The sequence below is a fragment of the Agelaius tricolor genome, unplaced genomic scaffold (assembly GCF_023055355.1).
Source record: "Agelaius tricolor isolate 1412-34295 unplaced genomic scaffold, bAgeTri1.0.p SCAF_1, whole genome shotgun sequence".
Taxonomy (NCBI): domain Eukaryota; kingdom Metazoa; phylum Chordata; class Aves; order Passeriformes; family Icteridae; genus Agelaius; species Agelaius tricolor.
This window is the reverse complement of record NW_027269261.1, coordinates 87083810-87098501: the sequence shown is the minus strand read 5'-3', so window position 1 is coordinate 87098501 and position 14692 is coordinate 87083810. Positions and strand designations below refer to the sequence as shown.

General features: G+C 34.0%; 1 protein-coding gene across 2 annotated transcripts in view; it reads left to right on the top strand.

Moving 5' to 3' along the window:
* The window catches only part of CSMD1 (CUB and Sushi multiple domains 1), a 1073555-nt gene that overhangs the window by 866892 nt on the left and 191971 nt on the right, over positions 1–14692 (top strand). For both annotated transcript variants that reach the window (XM_071442193.1, XM_071442195.1), the window contains exon 23: positions 4337–4493. In XM_071442193.1, the coding sequence (XP_071298294.1) occupies positions 4337–4493 (157 nt within the window). The remainder of the gene's footprint in view (positions 1–4336; positions 4494–14692) is intronic.

The window sequence follows — 14692 nt, the reverse complement described above, 5'->3', positions numbered from 1 at the left end:
CCCCCAAGACTATCTGCCACGTGCTCATCTTCAAATGGATGCTCTGCCTCTAGTCCCTCCTAAAGTCCTGTCAGTCAACTCCTTCCTTGCCATCCATTGGTGGAGATCACTTTCTCATATCTTGATTGGAAGTCAGGTGTTACCATAGTAACAAGCCAACCCTCCCCAAATTCCCTGACTACCAAGGCCATCCCGTGATAACAGTGCAAGGGGGAGGACATATTACAGTAACATAACTATACATCTACAAAACTTCTTTTAACATACATGTGATGTTCACCCCTTAATTGTGAGAGCCAACCACCTCATTACTCATCTCTAAGAATCCCAAGATCAACCCACCGGGAGTGTCAGACAAAGCATATAACATTACAGTTTGAGGTAAGATCACTTCAAACTCCATGAGAAGGTAGTGAAAGCATTTCAGAATGTTAGCAATGTCCACAAACTATACAGGCCTTGCCTGCCCAGCTCTCAAGGAATATTTTAAAAGTGTTTCCCTTTGGAATGATTTTACACTATAAAATCTCTGCAGTTAAGGAAATTGGGTAAGTTTAGTTGTAAGTAATTTCTTTTTACTGTCAGAATAAGAAACCTCAAGAAACGTCAAGAAACTCTAGCCAGCATTTCCTTCTCCTTCAGGTGAGTGTTGTACATTCCCACAGCAGGTGCAGGTACATTAACACTGTTATTGGAGCATTTCTCCTCATGAATAACTGTAGTACTGTCCAGTTCTTTTGTCTGCATTTTTTAGCCCCAGTAAGAAAAACAAACTCTTTCAGTTCCTCAAAAATAGGGAAAAGAGGCATACCTGAATACTTTGGCTAAATTAATTCTAAACATAGCTCCAAACAACACTGTGATCATCCTTCACTGTCCCCCAGACCAGCTTCTGCAGTTTGACTTCACCTCTAATATTAAATTCTTGCATCTTGCACAATAAGGTAGCTCACTGGAACTGTGTCTCAGAAACAGTTCCTAGCCCATGCAGCCTCTGCACCTATGCTTTCTCAGGGAAGATTTGTGAAGGTGTTAGTAAGTCTGCTTTAATGTGTTCCACGGATGCACTGACAATAGATACTGTGTAGACAATCAAGTTGTGATGACTTGACTCCTACTCTATTACTATTTACTTACTTTGAAAATATAAACTAATCTGCAGCTCTATATATCAGCTCAGTATTCAAGTGGGAATATTGAGGCTGGATATTGTGGCTGTAGAGTGTATGGAATGGCATATAATTTGCAAGAGTATTTCTGGCATCAGTAAGACAAGTGCGTGAGGAAGGGTCAAACCTATTGCTTTCAAGAAGAATGTGTGCAGGTTAATGTCTGTAATTTGTGGGCAAATGTTCTATAGTTGTGACAAAATTTGAACTTGAATCAATGGGATAGAAATTTCAATTCAAGTAAAGTAATGGAAACAGTTTCAACATTTTGAAGGACATATGACAAAAGTGAATACTTGGATTATCTCTTTATTTTAGAGCTTATCCTTTCTCGCTCTCTAACATTTCATCCTCCTGGTTCTTCCTGTTTTAACTGCCACTTGAAGATTCATAGTTCTTTAAAGTGGCTGCTTATGCCAGAATCTTTATAATGCAATTGCAGTGAATTTTTCAAAGGTAAGAGGAAAAGCATAACGTAATATTCTGATTTTCATCTCTTTTGCAAAATAAACCTTCTTTTTTCCTTCATGACTGAGGAAATTGTAATTGCAGCATGTGAATTGTATTTCAAATGGGTTCTCCTAAATAAGTTAAATGTATGTACTAAATATGAATGAATAGTGATAAATAGTCTAGACTAGTTTATTGAATTCTGTACCTCTGGAATCAGTGGCATATGACATGACACAATGGTTGTACACAAGCTATTGGGAGTGATCCTGGGCCCACATTAATTAGCATCACAAGCAGTGGTGAAAAAGCGTTTTGTTTCCTAGGCTGGTTCAACCAACTTTTCAGTGTGGACGAGGGAGATTCAGTGCTTGTATTTGTTCACTAATTATGTTTCACTTGCTTCATAAGTACTTGCTTATGTCTGTAATGTGAACAACAGATGGACAAGTGTCACCAAAAAATGTACCAGCCTTTTTTTTTTGTAGTTGTTGGTTTTTTGTGGGCTTTTTTTTGTTTGTTTGGTTGGTTTGGTTTTTTTTGTTTTTTTTTTTTTTTTTGCAGCTGTTTTCACAGGATCTCTCATATCTAATTTTAATTTAATGAAACCCTCTTTTCTTTTGGGTCTAGATTAATCTTGAGGGATTCTATTACTTAACTTGTTAGTCCTCAGGTAGGAAGAGTATGTCTAACAGTCAGTGAGGTAGAACACTGTTGAAACAAGATGTCTGTAATCTTTAGCTGTGGGGTTTTTTGTTTGTTTGTTTTATAGATGAATACAAATATTTTCTTAAACATAGGCAGCATTTTTAGTTGATGAAAAATATTAGAGCATTTTTAATTAATGATAATTATTAGAGCATTCCATTTCAAGTATTATCTCCCAGATCAAGTATAATATATCTATGGAAATAAATCTTATTGGGAACAAATGATTCTTTACTTTGTACAACAGATTTCCAGCTCTAATAAATAAAGCATAATCTGTCCATGAAATTGATCGGTAGCTCTGTCCCAAGACAATGGTTAGAAGCTTCCAAGTAATTTTTCAGATACTCTTAGCATAGCTTAAAGTTATATTTCTTCCAAGAAAGGTGGACCTTAAGTACATGTAACTGCTTGCATGAACGTTAAATATAATAGGTTGTATCTTCTGATACATCTCATCTGTGTGCCTTGGTATAAGAAAATCTTTGCATCAGTAATAAAGATGGAATGTATTCTTCTATCATTTGCTGGCACAATATATTGTTTTTCAAAAGTTTCTTTTAGAGTAAGTAATTATTTATATCTATGTAGGTTTATAAAAGTAAACATATGGTTTATCTTAAAAAAATCTTTATGCATGTTATTTTTATTATTTTATTTAGTTAATGACATTTGAGATGAACCTGGTACTTTCAAGACATTTACCTATGGATGGCATGCTGGTATTTTCTCCACAGAAAAAATAGAACTGCTTTTAATTGTTGGCCCTCACCTAGAGATGTTGCAATGATCTGTCATCTCAAAGGAAGCATTTCTAAATTTTGCTAATAGATCAAATTGGGCATTCAAATAGGAAGAACTGCCTGTGACCCAGATGTAGCAATTTAGATTGTTAAATGGGTCACTCCTGCTTCTCACTGGAATCAGTATAAATCCGCACTGTACCACAAGGTCTGCTAGTGGAGAGACAAAGATCCAATGCTTGAAATCTTTACTGTAATGGTAGCTTTTGTGCTGGTTCTCTCCAGTCATTCTTGGACACATGAGATAAGGACAAACTATCACTTCATATCAGAAACCAGCTGCTCAAATCCATTTCTTTCTATTGTATAAGCATTGACATGACATTCCATGTATGGTGTGTATTTACACACTTTATATTGTACTTTATTTTTCTTTGAGAAAGTAGAGGAGATTTATTTAATTTAAAGAAGAAATTAGCTTTTTAAGTTCATCTTGAGAAAACAAGCCAACAAACAAAACAAAGCTGCAGAAGGCTATTTTTGCACTTTGTGGGTTTCAAGGTTTTGCAATAAGAAAAAAAAAAATGTCCTTGGAAAGATTTTGTACTTCTCATGTATTTGTGAGCAGTCAGAATGGCATTCTTAAGAATTTTAGGATTTGAAAAAGTACGTATGTTGATATTGTTCAAAGTTTTCACAAAAGTAACATGGCAAATGGGAACATCTCTACAATTAATTTGGAAATAGACTCACATATCTTTTTGAAAACTTATCAGTCTTTGTTAAATCCGATAGTAAACCAAAATTGCTGCAGGCTTAGAGCCTGAGATAAAAGATGACAGTTTGACTTAAAATCCCATTATTGCTCTTGATATATTGAGACAGGAGAGAACAGAGTAGTCTGTAAGGGTTTACCTTCAATGGTGATTTCAAAGCTTATACTTTTGTTGGCCTTTGTGAATAATCCAGAAAACAATCTGAGTTTACCAAACCTCAGAAGATAGAATTGCATATGAATGTTAATTTCTCTCAAGATGAGCTCACAAAACCAAAAAGGCAAAAGACTATAAAACACTTCAAGGGGCACAGAATATTTAAGATTTCCCTGAACTGTATAACCCAGGGCTATATATCTCTTAAAATAGATACATTAAGGTTTTGGATAAACTATTGGCAATACATTGCTAACTTTGGAATTATTGTATAAATGAAAATCTTTCCTATATTTAGATTTGATGTCCAATTTCATGCTCTTATTTCTGCAAGGTGTATGATGGAAAAGACAGTTCTTCACGCTCTCTTGGAATCTTCACCAAAAATGACATGATGGGAGTTATTCTTAATAGCACCTCTAACCATATGTGGATAGAGTTTAATACCAATGGATCTGATACTGACCAAGGATTTCAGCTGACTTATACAAGTAAGTAGCTCATAAATATGATCTGATTGATTGCTTTGTAGGGAAATTTGTATTTCTCAGCTGTAGTGATTTCTTTTTGAATGTTGAAGGTAATTTCCTAGAATGTACTGTGGTTAAGAGACTGTGCTTTCTTTGTCTACATGACTGGATAGGTGTTAGTAATATAAAAACACTGTTGAAAGCAAATTTGTACATTTTTAAACCTAAAAAGCATAATTATTTTTAAGATTTAGTAATGATGTTGTAACATATATGTGGATTGAATATATTAGTTGTTAAATTTTAGCAGAAAATGAACAGAAAGTCATGGAAAATGGAAAATTAGATCTCTGCAGTCAGTCAACTTTGACAAGAGAAGAAGAGAAAAAAGAAAAGAAAGAAAAGAAAAGAAAAAAGAAAAGAAAAGAAAAGAAAAGAAAAGAAAAGAAAAGAAAAGAAAAGAAAAGAAAAAAGAAAAGAAAAGAAAAGATGAAAATTAGAAAGAAAAAATGAGTACCTAGGTGTAGCTACTTTTAATCTGGCCTGACTGCATGTCAGGATCAGAGTGGAGTATACTGGAAGGAGACCAGAATGAGCAAGTTTTGACAAACAATGCACTTGTCCCACAGACTGTATGCAATTAATTGGATTCGTTTTTTGCTGGGAAAACAATGATTTTTTGTGGGGAATAATTTTGGGGATAACTAGTTTGTTTCCAACACACATAAAAGGTTATTTTTCCAGGTTCAAGGAATCTCCAAGTTCCATTTACTTTCAATTTATTATCTTATACATTACTTTCCATGAATTGCTGTTGAATCTTGCAGAGCAGAGCACCACAACATAGTGTGTCACAGAAATTGAATCATTGCTCAGTATAGTATATCTGATGTTTTCCCTTTGCTTTGGAGCAAGCTGTGGAATAACATTTTAGATTTTTTTCTTACAGAACCACTGAAGAATGACTAGGGAAATCTACTCTCATTTGCCTAGAGAAACTGCAGACATTTTCCTTTGGAAGAAAAGGAACAAAAGATCTGTTTTAAAAACAATCTTATTTTAAGGGCTCTGATTTCAAGAGTCTTGAATCAGCTCTTTTTAAATGCTCCTTCTGTGACCACTTCCACCTAATGTTTATGAATGTAATTTACTTAAAAATATAATTTTGTCTAATTTCTACATCCAAATGATTGATTTTGTTGCACTTTATTTTAAGATTTCCTCTACTGCACCGTATTTTTCAGTGTAAAAAAAGATACTATAATTCATGTCTTAAGGCTTTTTTTTCCTGAATGTTTAGTTTTTAAACTGTGTTTTCTATTCTTCCAAGTATTTCCACATTTTCTGCAGTGTGTAGACAGAATTTGACATAATCTTCTAACTAAGATTCTATGTAATTATCTTCTAAGTAATTTTAGTACTGGGTAGAGAGGCAAAACTTATTTTCCTATGTCTGCATAACACTTTATATTTTTTTATTTTGGTTGCCAAGTGTCTAATTTATTTTATCATATGTTATCAATTTGCAGCCATTCACGTTGAAAAGTTTATCTCTAATGACTTTTCTTCCTAATTTCTCTAACATGAGAGAATTCCCAGTTTTAAATACAAACTAATACTTTACTTCTCACATGTATTTTCAGGAAACAAAATTCAATATAATAAATTTTGAGACAGTGGTCATCTAACCAGGTGATTTCCTTCTGCTGTAACTGTTATTTACAAACCCTTCAGTGTGAGATTTTTCACCATTCAAAAATTAATGCAAGTAAAAGTTCAAGCAGAAGATGCATCCTTTTGCAGTGCTTTGAAAACTAGCTGCAGTGCTGACATTCTTTTTCTGAAAGTCCTATCCTAGTAATATCTTAGAGATTATATATACCAGAAATTTATACTCATTATTTCATGGATTTTGAATTTTTTGGTGCACTAAAATTCAGTTGCCAAACAAATATGTCAATTTTTCATTCAGTAAATACATGAAATACAAAATTATAATTATCTTTTTGGATTAAAACAGCTATAGTTTACATCAGAAATAACTGAAAGACTACTCTGAAATTTATTCACTTTTCAGATTGAACCATAATGCCAGATACTTTAAAAATACTAAAAAAAATCAAAAAGATGAGAAAATATAGTTTTGCTGAAGGAAATGAGAAATATATGCTGGAGGGAATGAAATTGAATAATTAATATCATAAGACAGAGATAGGAGAAGTGCTGGTCTAATAAATCAGGTTAATTAGTTCAGGTTACTTCCTATGTGATTGCTGAGTTCTTATTACCTACAAGGCATCATCAACTGCCCTTAATTGTTGGTTTTGTAGTACTTTTCTTTCTACTATTGCTATTGAAATTAAGAAGTAAAATTGCAGGTTTAAAATGACTAATGTGAAAGTCTGCTATTTTGTTTGTGTGCAAATACCTTTCCATCCTTTTTGATGGTGTGAATTCTGAAGTTATGTTAAATTTGAAAATACAGTAGAAGAAAGAGCTAATGATCAATGAGGACAGAAATGTGGATAAAGAAACTTGTATCTCTGTTTTCAGGATCTCATTAACAACATAGTAAAATCAAATTTCATAAACTCAGAATCCAAGATATAAAATCAGAATATAAGCAGATATAAAAAGGAAATCTAAAGAATTCAAGTTCTAAATGAAATCTGATGAAATTTCTCATGAAATCTTCTATAGAGGAAATTGATTAATGTAATACTAATTGGAAGCTGGAAATTATACTTATCTTATTCTTTGATCTATAACTACAAGATGCTTTCAAGAAAATAGATTTGTCCTGATAGGTAGAGGTATTTTTTTTACTAGAAAGGACCATTAAAACATCTGTACTTTTCCTTGAGTTAACTGTTTTGAGAAACTAAGAAATATTTTGACTGAAAACTAAAATTACAGTGATTTTATTTAAGGAAACAACTTCAGAAAAATGGAGAATATTTTTGCCTGAAATTGGTGGGGTAAGTATATATGGAGTAAGAGTCAATGAAAATAATTTGAGCAATAGCTGAACATGACTCTACCAGAGGAGAAGAAAAATGAGGAACAAAGAAGGCAGCTTGTCGACTTTGTGTAAAACAAGTTTAAAAAGCCATTTGTTATAGTGTGTTAGGAGGAATATGATAAAGTGCCCACTTCCAGTATCTCTACACTGCTGTCAGAGGAAATGACTGTGGACACTTATATCTCTGTGCTGAGGAAATGGCAACATAATTTGATGACTTTAATTCCCAATGAATAGAGGACATCAGTAGTAATCTGCATGTAAAAATTTAAGTGTGTGCTTATTGACACACGTGACAGCTATTTTTTTTTTTTAATTTTTGAAAATGTCTGTTATTCTCTCATAATTGCTGTTTTCTTATTCAGGGGATCTTTTTCCCCTCTGTCTGATTAGATCTATTCTTCCTGAGACACCTCTAATTTTTGTCGGGTAGAGAAGATTAGAAACAGGGATTCCCACAGCTATTCCTGTTCACAGCTCAGTTAAAAGATTTGCCCATTCTGATATAAAGATGCCAGTGCTTTGTGCTGTCATGTCAATGGCATTTAATGTTAAATTGACATTCATATAAAACCCAAATCTTATTGATGCCAGACAGTGACAGGCAGAAAAAGCAAAACACAGCTGTCTGGTAAAAGTAACAGGCTGCAACTTTAAATAAGGAGCGAGTCAGTACAGCTTCTGAATAACAAACAGGCAGTCTCCCTGCCATGCCTAACCACTCCCCTATCACAGTCCTGACACAAGAAGAAATTTAATAGTGTTTTCACTTATCATACACTGGACTTACTCTGACTTGTGTCACGAGTGCTTCCTTGCTCCTGTTTAATCCTCCTTCCCTGAACATAGTGTTACTTTTCTTAGTTTTTGGAAAAACAAAAAATAATACCTTCACACTTTGTCCTACATGTCATATACAAATGTTTTGTGACTCTCTGAGTAGCGCCTAATGCTGCTACTATGTGATCTTTTGGTCTTGTACAGATCACAGATCACTCAGCACTCTAGTGGGCTTGCACAATTTTCTCAGTAAACACTCTTTCCCTTCACAGTACCATGTAGAAATCTCAAAACTCATTTCTTTTCATAGTGCTTGATGATGGATGTCTATATTCATGATGTGGAAGGACCTTTGTCACTGTAGAATTCCTCCTTGGACTCTTCTGAGACCTGAGAGTTTTTACCATGTGCTTTGCACTGGTAGTTGTCTGTCTGAAATAGCATGAAGTTGCTGTTGGACCTTATTTTGACATCTTCTTTTTTAGGAGCAGCTTATCTAGCTCTCTATGGTAATTTCATGGTTTTTCAGTCCTATGCTGTAAATAATAGAAGCAAAAGCTTCACTTATCCACAGACTAAACCTTAAAATATATTCTAATAAGTCAGTGGAAGGGTCCATCCATAAATACTGGCAAATACTATCTGTAGGAATGCCTGGCTGCACTGGCCCACTCAGTACTATATTTTGCCTTTCTCTGTTTCAGAAACATGAAGAACCAGTTATAGACTTTTTAAAGTCTGAAAATTATTCAGGAATTTGTGCCATACTCTGTAGCTAGATTTTAGATTTCTGAAGGTCTCACACTGATCTGTCCCTGATTTGCTGCTGTAGATTAAAAATGAGATTCCATGTTAGCTCCTCAGTAATTGTTTTTTATTTTTAGCCTCCACTTCATTGTGATGTGAAATTAGACATTCTCCTTCACTTCTACACTAAGGTGGAAATGAGGGCTGGAAAAAAATCTTACAAATTATTTGTATTTTTGAAAATGAATGTTGTGTAGGCCCAAATCATAATTTAAGGGTAACATCCTCAAATTTTGAATCCATGATGACCATGATGACCATTCTGAAAGCAAAATTCTCCATGGCTATCATTTCTTTCAGAAGAGTTCAGGCCCTGAGCTATGCTCCAGTCCACAGAACTTACCACAGATTTAGGATTGTGCATGGATAGAATTTTTTTCTTTTTAATGAGGTTTAATATTTTCATTTGCATTTATGATTCTTTATATTTAGCATAGGTAGTAGTTTTACAATATTCTCTTCATTGGTCTGAAGATACTTTTCAGTTTAAGGAAAGAAATTTTTAAATGCTTTTTTTGCACATGATGAACTGGTTTAGCATTTATGGTATTCTGTTGCTGCTAAAGATTTAGTTCTGATTTTCAGTTTAAGTTTCGTGTTATGATCATTCCTTAACCCTACTGCTTTCAAGGGATAGTGAAAGGTAGTGCAAGGGAGGTGAATCTGAGTTGGTCTAAATTTATATAAATTATTGAAACCATTTATAATAGTTAATTTAAGAGAATCGTGAACTTTAATTTAGTTCATTTCTTATTCTACAGTAATGGAAAAGGTTAGAATGTCAGTGAAAACAATGTTCTGAAACTGAACACTCAGGCAATTATTTTAGCACACAATCAGTTTCAAATTCAGAAGTACAGTGGCTATGCCTCAGGGTGTATAATGCCAGTTTAGCAGAACAATCCAGTAATGAAAAGAAGCTCTTCCATTTTCCTTTCCATAACTAGTCTGTATATAAGATCTCTTCCAATTAGAACCTTAGCACACTGCAGTAAAAATGTAAGACACCAAAGACAAATATTATTAAATTAGCACATCTTAACTGATACATGTATGAAGTAGTCACAGGTCCTAATAAGAGCAGTACCATTATGTGACTAACCCCAAGTGAAAGTAACCCCAAATGAATATTGCATGTATAGAAAAAATTCTTCTAAAAGAAAGTCAAACTTGCAGACTTAAAAAACAAAAATTAATGAATATAGAAAAAAATTAGAAATATTAATTTCACTTGAGTACAAGAAATATGATATCCTGATTAATAACATGATGACATCAGAGTCTCTTCCCTCCTTCCTTCCCCAGAAAATTAAATTGCCTTCTGCTTCCAAAATACTCAGCATTTACATAGTCTCCCCATTGCCCCATATCCTCAAAACTTTGTATGACCAAAAAATAATTGGTCTTATAACAGTTTTTATAATTGAGGTTGGTTTTTACTTTTAATTTAAAGATGTGTATGAAGCTGCTACTCTGGTAAACAGAGTAGATGCCAAATATTTTTTTATCTCTAAGACAGAAACAATGAAAACCATTTTATTAGATGAATATAAGCACTGCATTAACCTTCTGTTTGAAAAATTATGTTAACCTATGCTTTGTAGATGGAAATGCTGGCATGGTGATGTTTTGCATTTTTCCCATCTCAGGAAAATCTTACCAGATTTTTGGGGTACAGATCATTAGCCATATAGACTTATGTGAGCAAATGCTACCCTATGAATGAGCACTCCAAAATATTTTTTCTCAACAGTCCTGGATTAGGATGGAGGTGACCTTTTTGTCCATCTGTATTGGGTTTGAATGGGATGGAGTTAATTTTCTTCAGTTAAGAAGTTAATTCTTCTTTCAGAAAGAATTTCTTCACTGAAAGGGTTGTCAAGAACTGGAAAGGGCTATGCAGGGAGATGATGTAGTTATCATCCCTTGAAGTGTTGAAGAAACAGCTGGACTTGGCATTAATGCTGTGGTTTAGTTGAGATGGTGATGTTTGGTCTAAGGTTGGACCTATGATTTGGAGATCTTTTCCAACTTTGGTAATTCCATGATATTATGATTGTTCAGCTAATGCTGAGCAGTGCTTCACAGTGTTAGGGCCTCCTCTAGGCTTACTTGCTCTGACATGCCAGCAGGTTGGCTCAGCGTGGGCAAGAAGGTGGGAGGCAACACAGATGACCTGAATTGAATGGTGACACATGTCATGTCATGCCATGTCATGTCATGTCATGTCATGTCATGTTTAGCAATTAAAATCTGGAGAAGTGTTTCTGAAGTAGCTGTTGCTAAAGGTCTGACTAGGTGCCAGTCTGCTGTTGATATGTGATTGGGTTTGCATCATTTGTTTGGGTTTGGGGTATTTGAGGTTTTTGCTTTGTTTTTTTTTTTCACTTATTAAACTGTCTTTATCTTGACCGATAAATTTTCTTGCTTTCGTCTTCCTAATTGTCTTCAGATCCTGCTATGGGGAATTGTGAGAGCAACTGGGTGGGAGCTTACCTGCCAGCTGGGGTAAACCCACCAATATCCTGTGTCTTGTGGGTAGCCTGAGAAAGTCAGGATGAAGCTGTTTGGTTACAATACCAGGGATGTAAAAGCCAAACCTAGAGAGGAGGGAAAAAAGAGATAAAGAAGGGAATAGATAGATATGTTGGGAGCTTGGAATAAAAGAATCTGCAATATCAGACCAGGGAGTCCTAAGGAGGAGTACAGAAGGCGAGATATGCACCATAGGGTATTGGGAAAGGTGATTTTTGGGACTAAAAGTCTAGGATACAAACATAGGAGAGGAAGACGGCCAGAGGGGCTGGCCAAGAAATAGAGCAAGTACATGGAGTAGAGAACTGAGACTTCATTGGTAAAAAGGAGGGTGCAAAAATGAAACTGAGAAGAGGAAGAAACACAAGAAATAGAACAGTAGTAGCACGCTGTGTTAGGAGTACACGCTGAATAGTCCATGATTATTAAATTATGTTCTTCAAAAAATACTTAGAGTAAAAACTATGATTTTGTTTGAATTAAAATATGTGTATTGCAAATATACATCAACTAAATGAATAAATTTTTTTAAGTGCCCTGAAAAATTAAAAAGAAAAATATTTAATTTCCAAATTTACATAAATTATCAGCTTTAAGTCACTGAATCGCCCCTCTGGGCACAGGGTTAGAAAGAAGGAAGATGTTAACTATTTCTCATTTTCAATTAGGAACAAAAAAGTTTTGATATGTAGGTGGTATCAAATATGTGGAAAAGGTAATTTCTTAAAGGGTATTGTGATTTGGTTCTGAAAATTACCAGTTGAAAGTCTCTTGACTTTTCTGTGTATGGTTCAGAGATTCTCATGTTCTTAAAACCACTGGGTTTTCCCAGTTTTAACATTCACATCTATTATCAAGAAAAGGGCTGCTTTTTAAAATCTCTAGTTTTAAACTTTAAAATGCAGTTAAGATTTGCAGGTGAGAGAGAGCGGCTAGCAGAGATCACTGTAGGTGTCCATATGCATATGGTGTTTTACATTTATATTAACATTCTGTCTTTAGAGTATGAAAGTAAGATGTTTCAGTAATGCCAATTGAGGTAGGCTTCTTTAGTGTATTTTTTTTTCTCATCTGCTGATGTATTCATCATAGCTTAAAAATGTGACAGAAATTTGCAAGCAGATTCCAGCTAAATTCATAATCTCAGGAGTGATAGCTTAAAGATTATATTGCTTTAATATCAAAGAAGTGATCATATTTGTAGCATTATTACAGAGAGCTTAGTGGGAACAGAATCCAGGAATTTGTCAATGTGGTGGTTTGAACAACAGAACTTCTTTACCTTCTTTGCCACCTCAACCTAAATTTTTTTTCTGTCATATTTTAAAAAGAATCTATTTCTATGAAGCCATTATAGATGTTGTCATTATATGTATGTGCAGCTGCATTTAATGAGTTTTAGCTGGGATTTGTTCCAAAAAGTTTGCTCATTTCCTCTGTTTTTCACAAAAAGACTCCTGTTTATTTGCAGTGAATCATTTCCTCTTTTCCAAGTTTTAGATGAGTAGACACTAGAGTTACTGTTAATTTATTCCCACTGCTATAATTACTAGAATTTTCCCATGAGCAAGAATTCCTGCCTGAAAACTTCGAACCCTTGAACAGAACTGCTAATATCCCATTGCTCTTTAACCCAGCCTTCTTGCCTATGTTGGCCTCATGTTGAATGAAAAATGATCATTTCCCATTTGGAATTATTGGCTCAAACCTATCTGTTGGGAAAGGGAGGCTGATAAGCAGTTTCTTAAGTCAGGTAGATGACCAGCACCTAGAAACCTAGGATGATGCAGTAATCCTTCTTGCAAGCTCCTTCTTGCTGCAATTCAAATGTAAGATCTGTTAGGTGCATTATTGTTGATTGGCTGTTAATTTACGGAAGTATTAACTATACCAGTCTAATTGTAAAATTTAAGCTACAAAACATGAATATATTAATCAGTTCCATATTTCTAATACTCTTATGCAAAATTAAAATCTTATATAACATATACTAGATATAAATGAAGTATAGTATATGATAATATAATATAATAAATAACATATATAATATATAATAGAGTATATAATGTTGGACATTTCAAATAACTTGTGGGAGCCTCTGAGATCAGAGTTTGATCACAACTTTCTTCTGACTGACTTTTTCCCTTTCAAATAAAATGAATTTTCAAGCAAAATCTAGAATTACTTTGTAAAGATTTTAACAGTTTAAATGAGGAATGTGAGTTTTTCTCCATTCCCTTTATTATATTAAGGAACTGTTTACATTTCAACAAATAAATATTGCTGACATCAAACCTAATCATATTTTATAACTGAAGATTAGCAATAAATAGGAAACAGATTTTTTCAGATTTTTTTCCACTAAAATATGTTTTTTAGTGTTTCTAATTATTTAAAACATTAGGAAAGTTATTTCATAATAAAATTGAGATTATTCCTTCAAAAGTTCATGTATATTAAAATCACCCTGCCAAAACAATGTATACATGATATATAGGCAGAATTAGGGATACATGTAAAGAGAAGACTCTTTGCAACAAACATAGTTAAAAATGAATGCTATAAACCTATTTATTTCTATTCCTTCTGCTTCCATAAAGTTTCTAGATGGGAAGAGCTGCTTGAAACAGGATGATGAAAGGTAGTCAAGATTTATGTGTTTCTTGTTTCTCAGTTCTTCAGTGTATTGAGAAGTTAATTTTCAGTTCTGGGCAAAATACCGCTAGCCAGAATAAAAGGTGATATGTGCAGGTGGTTCACTTGTCAGTGTGTGAAGGAATAAACACAACTAGAAATGAAGGGGTTCTTTTAACTTTTGGTCCTGTTTGTGTCACACTGCTTTTTATAAGTTTGTACCATGCTTTTAACATTTTAAATCCATTCTTTACACTCAGGCTTCATTCTTCTAAGGATTTTAGAAAAGACTGTGAGGAAATGAAGGAATTTGCAAACACTTAAGTATTTGGTATGTGTTAAGTCAAAGTATCTTGCACTGCATAACACAGGGAAAAAAACCCAAACAACTTATTTCTTCTGCTTTTCTTTCCCCTCTCCCAGAAAAAGGATAAGACCAGTC